Consider the following 8,025-nt stretch of genomic DNA (forward strand, 5'->3'; position numbering starts at 1 on the left):
AAGCAGCAGAAAGGATTCCTCACTGGGTTGAAGGCAGAAGATAAGAGTGAGGATGAAGAGTAGTTGGTAAAGATGCATAATGGTCCACTACCAGCATCCATGCATGTCCACTTTACATTAAGAATGTAGATCCTGGAATCTAAAGCATGATTTCTGAATGAGCCGATTAGACCAAACTGGGGGAGGGAGATATGAACACTGTAGGGACCGGCAGCAAATCAGGGGGGAAATTAGTGAACAGGGCAACCGATTAGTATAAGGTGTTTGCGATAGGTAGATACAAGTCAACGCACTTAGGTGAGGTGAATAGTGTCACCTCAATTTTCAGATGCAAATCTAGGTGGGGTAAGAAACAATGATCTTGCAGTAAAGATAATGCAATTACCAAAGGTTTTACCGTGGGTTAATATGATCATAAATAAAAACCACAAACCTTTTTTCTTGAGGGAGAGAATTGAAAAGTAGATAACATGCACTAAACCTGCATCAAACCTTGGCTAGGCCACAAATGGGCCACTGGAACTACTTCTAGTCACCATGTTATGACAACAGAGGCACCATAGTCATACAGCATGGAAACAGGTTATTCAGCCCAACTTGCCCACGCCGCCCAACATGTCCCATCTACACTAGTCCCAACAAGATAGGACTGAGAAAATCGACAAGGAAGTTACCAAAAATGCAGCAGTATACAAATTAGAAAAGGATTAACAGGCTGGGTTGCAAGTTGAGGAGTGACATAATCTCGAACTTTCAAAGTAGGAAGTTGAAGACGGGTCAACTTCTTCGTCAGTCTGAAGAAAGGTCCTGACCCGAGACTTCACCTACCCATGTTCTCCAGAGATGCTGCCTGACCTTCTTCGTTACTCCAGTGCTTTGTGTCTTTTTTTTTTGTAAGCCATCATCTGCGGTTCCTTTGTCTCCACTTTCAAAATAGGTGATGTTTTGATAGACTGGTTGCAAAATCAGTATAAGGTAGCGATCAAGAAAGCAAATAGATTGGGTACTCCCAAAATAGTGTCTGTACCCCATGGATGGTGGGAATGTGGAATCCCTATCATGGGAGTGCTAGAAGTGAACATATGGATGCATTTAAGGGGAGGTTGGAGAAATATCTGAGAGAAAAGGGAAGAGGGTAATGCTGATTAATATGGATGAGGAGCAACGGGAGGAGCTCAAGTGCGTCTTTAACAGAGATGGACATTTATGTAATCAAAGATTGGGCTGTTGACCTATTGTACATGTATGAAGTTTAAATGCCTTTTCATTTAACAGATCTTCTGCTCACGTTGCTCTTCTCATTCTGCTCCCTTACCTCGATATGGCCAGATGAAACCAGTCAGAGTCTGCACCCATTGCTACATGTTCCACGTGACTCCCTTCTACAGCGACAGAGCTGACATTTGATAACTATCGAGTGAGCTGCCTGGTTCTGGCACACGTAGACTATTCCTTCATGGTCGCAACGGTTGTGGGATGTCACTAATTAGACCGGTTGGCATTTTATTTTTGTTTGGAATGGAAATTCGATGAGCCTTTTTTTTGACAGTGATGCAAGTTAGAATCTCTCTAAGGGAAATATTATCTCCCGATCAAAATGTTTGTACTGACTTTTGATAATGCGCTGCTACAGGGAAGTACTGAGCCTCCATGGCTGTTCGGCTACGGTACAGTCTTCCATCAATTTATATCAGGACATGATTATGTCGTAACCTTAAGGAGACTGGTGCGGAGAGCTCTTTGGACGACCTGGGATATGAAATTTCCTGCGTTCCTACTTGTGTGTTAAAGATTGTTCATATTGTTGTAATTATCACCTAATCATGATTTCTGTCTCTGGGAATTTTAACTGTGCTGATTAAGCAAGTTAATGGTCTTACTTGTTCAGCAGCAATGCTGTTCCTACTTGGGTAGCTTTTAGCAGAAACCTATGTTGGACAAGATGTGATTCATTTTCTCAAACATTCCTGTTGGGTTTGGCAGTAGATTTTATATATCCTTTTTTTCCTTTTGCTGAGCAGGTGATGTGTGACAACTTGAAGGTGGTGAACAGATGCCCACAGTGTTAATGTGAGGATGTTGACCAGATATCACTCAGTGGTTGATCTTCAACAGATACCACTCTGGTTGGTAATCTTCACCAGATATCAGTCGGTGGATGGTGATGTTAACCAAATATCGCTCTGGTTGGTGATGTGGATATCACTTGGGGGTGGTGGGTGATGTTGACTAGATATCACTCTGGTTGGTGATCTTCACCAGATGTCACACTGTGGATGTTCTTCACCACATATCACTCTGCTTGGTGGCGTTGACCATATAATCACACAATGGTGGTATTGCTCAAGCAAGCCCAGTTGGACATATTTCCTGTCTCCAGGACCAGAATAATTTAAGTACGGTTAAAAATCAGATGTATGTCCATGAATAGGAAGCCAGCCTCTGTGTGTCCAGAATTAACGGTTTACCTGGCAGAACTAAAAAGTGTATGTGCACACAATTCCAGAGTTTACATTGCAAGAAACAGACGTCTGGAGGAACTCAGCAAGTTCGGCAGTATCTGTGCAAATGGACAAACAAGGTTTTGAGTTGGGACCCTTCTTCAAACAAGAAGGGTTCATTTCCGTCCATAAATGCTGTCTGACCCGCTGAGTTCCTTCAGTAGACTGTGTATTGTTAAGATTCCAGCATCTGCAGTCTCCTGTGTCTCCAAGATTTACATACTGTTTTTGATAATTGGTACTCAAAATAGCTGTGGTTTAACAGCCTAATCTCAATAGTTAATCGGTAAAACCATTAGTGAACGAGATATAGGCAGAGCAACTAACACTCCCCCCCCCCCCCCCCCCCCCAATACAAACGCCTCCCACTCTAACTTTAAGATAGGTACGGTTGAACAAAGAATTATGCCACCTTTTTTCCTGGTCATTGAATATCAACCAAGGATTAATGTTGTCAAGTGTTGCCTGTGAGCATTGAACAGTGCCTTTTTTTCCAGTATGCCATAAGGCCTCTTGTTCTGCTCTGAGTCTTAGTTGTCACTCCACATATTAAAATTAACCACCCTCCAAATTAATTCTGTAAACAACTTCCATTGTAAAGCAAAAAAAGATGTAATATTTGGCATCAGACTAGTGTTGACTTCGCAACCAAAGAATTTGTAGGATTTAGTTACAATTTAGCAAAACAATAATCAATTTATTACTATTTAAAACTGAAATCTTTGCATAAGTCTAACAATTGTGCAGCTGATCTGATTTGCAAGAAACTAACATAAGCAGTGCATTTAAATTAATGCCTGTGTTGGGAAAGAGTCAGAAAAAGATCTCATGTCTAGAGTCTGACGAAAGGTCCCCACCCTACACGTCACCGATCCGTGTTCTCCACATTCCTCACATTCCTCATTCCTCCAGAGATGCTGCCTGACCAGCTGAGTTACTCTAGCACTTTGTGTCCTTTTGTGTGTTAATCAGAAACTGCAGTTTGTTTGGCTCTACTACAATGACTTTGTTTTGTAAACCAGTTCCTTATTTCTAATGTAATCAATACCTTGTAAAATCTATAGCAGAGAATTCAAATCTTTTCCATAGTATCTAACTCCTTTCCCAAACATGTTTGTGTATCTTGGCTATGTGTTATGTTGGGTGGAGAGCCGAGTGTATGAATCATCATAATCATACCTTATTAGCCAAATATGTTTTGCAACATACGAGGAATTAGGTTTGCCATACAGTCAAACCATTAAAAAGCAACAAAACACACAAAATCCATTTTAACATGAACACCCACCACAGTGACTCCTCCACATTCCTCACTGTGATGGAAGGCGAAAAAAAGTTCAATCTCTTCCTTTCTTTGTTCTGGTTCAGAATCATGGTTGCAGAATTATTGCAGTTGACTAAAAGCTAATCATTGAATGAAGATCTTTGGGAGAAGGAGGTATTTCACTTCAGATTTCCAGTGTCTGCAGTTTTTGTTTAAATTTTATTTTCACTTTAAACCTGTCCTTTAAAATGTTGAGTATATTATCCCAAAGCTTGATATGTTTCTGTATTTCTGATCTGGATTGTAAAATCATATCATTAGGTGGAATACTTTTGGCCCTTTAGCATCTAAAAAAGGTCCCAACCCAACACATCATCCATCCGTGTCCTCCAGAGATGCTGCCTGACCCGCTGAGTTACTCCAGCACTTGCTGGGGTTTTTTTTCTCTCCCTGCAATTCCTTGTGTCTTTCTTCACACTGGCATACTGCATCATGAAATTCCACTTGAGCAAAACACAAAGCGCTGGAGGAACTCAGCGAGTCAGGCAGCACCTGTGGAGGGAATGGACTGACTATGTTTCTGGGTCCTGATCAGAAACGTCATTTAGCCATGTCCTCCAGAGATGTTGCCTGACCTGCCGAGTTACTCCAACACTTTGTTTTCTGCGCAAGAAGTTCCTTGAGTCTACCCTTAACTCTGCCTTACCCGCCAGTTTTGAATTTATCCTTTTTATTTTGAAACGCTTGTACAGTTTCATTTTAAATGATGGCCTTACTCTTAATACTTGCTGTAAAACATTCCATGTTCTGCAAGCCTTCCTTGAAAATATTGCTATTAACCTCTGACGTTTCTCAGGCAATGCCGTTGTATTATCAACCACATTCTCACTATTTACACTCTTAAATAGGGTGCACCTCATCAAGAAACTTTCCCCTTCCTTAACGTTCCGTAGAGAACAGCACCAGGTCTGCCACCAGTCCTTCCTGCAAGACCTCTTATTACTGGTGTCAAGTTCCCAAATCTGCTGTACCTTTTAACATAGAGCCAATATCTTTCCCAAGTGAGCCATTTTAATCTCTTCTGTCTCACGAGCATTCGTAGCATTCCAGGTTTGACCCTGTCGCTGCTTACTGCAGTCAAAAACACTTGAGTGCTGCAGCTTTGTGTACCAGTGATCTGCATTAGATCACATTGTAGACAGAGGCCAACCATCTACTTCCAGACACAATGAAAGTTACAGGAACCGAACAAGTGTAACTCACTGACTTCTGTGAGATGCACAGGGAGGTTTGGACAATGGTAAATAGATAAATCCTGTCCCTCCATCAAGTAGACTTGTCACTTCAGGCTGTGCAATAATTTCCCTTGGGAACCTAATTACGGTAGTTGACAAAGCCAATCATTCCTTCTGCACCCGTTGCTCCTGCCCAGGGAACAACTATTCTCTCTTCACTAGCTCTGTGGCAAACATTCCAGCTCCAGCATTAATGAAGAGTGAGTATTTTTTAATAGAGACACAGCATGGAAACAGGCCCTTCGTCCCACCGAGTTGATCACCGGTTCACTCTAGTTGTATGTAATGCCGCTTTCTCATCCACTCCCTGCACATTGGGGACAATTTTTATAGAGGGCCAATTAACCTACAACCCTGCACATTTTTTGGATGTGGAAGGAAACCCACGTGGGCACAGAGAAAATGTGCAAACTCTTCACACAGGCGAGAACCCGAGGTTAGGATCGAACCCGGGACACTGGCGCCATGAGGCGGTGGCACTACCAGCTGTACTTGTGAAAGTCTCCACAAAGGTGCAAATGCAGCAATAACAGCCAGAAAACAGAACAAAGGGAGCTGAGGTGTTGAGTGGTGGTGCTGTTGACACATCCGGCATCTTTTGTGTACCTTCCTTACTTCAGATCAGATCGATACGAGCAGCAAGGCTTCAGCTTGTCCCCCCCCTTTGCCTTTATTCCTGAACGCATAAACGACAACTCCCTCGCTAAGCTGCTGGCGATGCGCGTCTACCCGTCACTGTAGACAGTGGCGCGGCAGGTGGAACAGCGGAGGTTTGGGTGTGTATTCTAATAGCCCAGCGTGCCTCTGCTTACTGAATGAATGCTATAGGAAAACCACCGTACGACCACACATTGATGCTATGTGAATCAAGCTTACAATCTCAGGCTTCACTTGAATACATTGCAATGCATTTTTACCTTTTAGAGAGAAAAAATATTGTAACATAGAGCTTTTTTAAAAGAAAATGTACAATAACTTTGATTATAAAATGCACAAAAGTTTGGTTTTCTCTGTATAATTTGAATTGTATGTAATGGATTGTAATCTATTTATTCCAAGGCTCTCTTTGGTCTCATTTTGTAAATGCTATTACTAAGACATTGGATTATAATGCTGTATGACTAATCTAAAATCTTAAATATAGTAGTTTCATATATGGTACAAATTAAATAAAATCCAGAGGACTTTGACGAAAAGCACAAATAGTACATTTCTGATGAATTACTTGCTCCTGGTGAACTGTAAGACCTGAAATTGCTGACTTTTACCTCCTGTGTTTCAATAAAATGGTTGACATTTTATCTGGATGTTTTCAGGTGAGATTGTAAATGTAATATTTTAGATTAGTTTAAAGATACAGCATCGAAACAAACCCCTTGGCCCACCGAGTTCATGCCAACCGTCGATCGCCCGTTCACATTAGTTCTTTGTTATCCCAGTTTCTCATCCACTCCCTGTACATTAAGGGCAATTTTTGCAGAGGTTGATTAACCTACAAATCCGCACGTCCTTGGGGTGTGGAAGGAAACCGGAGCCCGTAGGAAACCCATGCGGTCACACGGAGAACGTGCAAACTCCACACAGACAGCACCCAAAGTCGAAATCAAACCTGGGTCTCTGGAGCTGGAGGCAGCGGCTCTACCAGCTGCACCACTGCACCCACCCATTAACCCTTTCTCAACAAATCAAAATAAATTAAGACAGAATCCTGTGTGCCTTCCTTTAAGCAGGTTGGTGTAAATGCTCTCATGGTCACTCACTCTCAACTAAAACATCCAGGAGAGTGAGTGCAATCTCCATCCTCCTGAGATTTGTACCTGACCTTTGTGCTGAAAGTACTGATTGAAAGATCACATTTATGTAATGGTTGTGGAGGGAAATGAAAAGCGTTTAATTTATCATGGTTCCCCAGTGAGTGTCAATTAATGGAGCATTAGAACTGCAATTAGGGAGCTGACTGGCACTGAAAGGAAATGTCACCTGTGGCTGCACACTCTTCTCTATTGAGGTCAGGGATTTTACAACCCTTGTATGATTCACCACTTCCTGAACCTTATTTCACTTGAAGACAAATAATGGACGAGATGGAGAGAGTTCCTGAGTTATCAGTTCCAAGATCAACCAGGGCCTTTGCTGTCACTGCATTGAAGGTCTCAGGTAAGGAAAGGAAAGAACAGAAATATGTAGTTTAGTTTATTGTCACGTGTAACGAGGAACAGTGAAAAGCTTATTGTTGTGTGCTACCCACCCAGCGACAAGATTATACATGACTACAATCAAGCCTACAATGTATAGGCTTGAATGTATATGTATAGATACAGGTATGGAATTGTCTTCAAATTCTTTGTTGCCTGTTAAAAACATCCCCTGATTCCAACATTGTTTTCACAAATCTTATTCTCTTTGGTATTGATTTATTATTGTCACGTGTCATGAAAATGGAAAGGCCTATAATGAATCCTACATTTAAATCTGAGATGAAGTGAATGTGGAGAGACTGTTTCCAGAAATTGGAGAGTCTCGGACCAGAGGCCACCACCTCCGAGTTAAAAGATGCACCTTCAGAATTGAGATGAGAAGGAAGCTACTAGTTCACGCCAGAGGGTGTGAACCAGTAGAATTAATTGACCCAGATGCCATCATTGGATGTTTTGTGGAGGCCATCATTGGATGTTTTTTAAAGCAGAGTTTGATAGGCTTCTGATTAGTAATGGTGTTAAAGGTTACAGGGAGAAGGCAGGAGAATGGAGTGGAGAGGGGGAAAATAGATCTGCCATCATCAAATGGCGGAGCAGACTCGATGGGCCAAATTCTGCTCCTGTGTCTTATCTTATGTGTACCAACATACAGCGAAAAACTTTTGTATATCTACAGAACTTTTTGTATCACTGATGTTGGAATATGAAACAGTACCAGACTGGAGCGGGCGCTTCTGCTCACAATATTAGTGTTAAACATCGCGGCA

The 8,025-nt window shown here is 41.8% G+C and overlaps 1 protein-coding gene across 3 annotated transcripts in view; it reads left to right on the plus strand.

Annotated features, from left to right (window-relative positions):
• zfyve28 (zinc finger FYVE-type containing 28) overlaps nucleotides 1-3,380 on the plus strand; it is a 160,911-nt gene extending 157,531 nt beyond the window's left edge. For all 3 annotated transcript variants that reach the window (XM_033018383.1, XM_033018384.1, XM_033018385.1), the window contains one exon: nucleotides 1,276-3,380. In XM_033018383.1, the coding sequence (XP_032874274.1) occupies nucleotides 1,276-1,407 (132 nt within the window). In that variant the 3' untranslated portion in view covers nucleotides 1,408-3,380. The remainder of the gene's footprint in view (nucleotides 1-1,275) is intronic.
• The last annotated feature ends 4,645 nt before the right edge of the window (nucleotides 3,381-8,025 follow it).

Source organism: Amblyraja radiata, chromosome 3 (genome assembly GCF_010909765.2).
Source record: "Amblyraja radiata isolate CabotCenter1 chromosome 3, sAmbRad1.1.pri, whole genome shotgun sequence".
NCBI lineage: Eukaryota > Metazoa > Chordata > Chondrichthyes > Rajiformes > Rajidae > Amblyraja > Amblyraja radiata.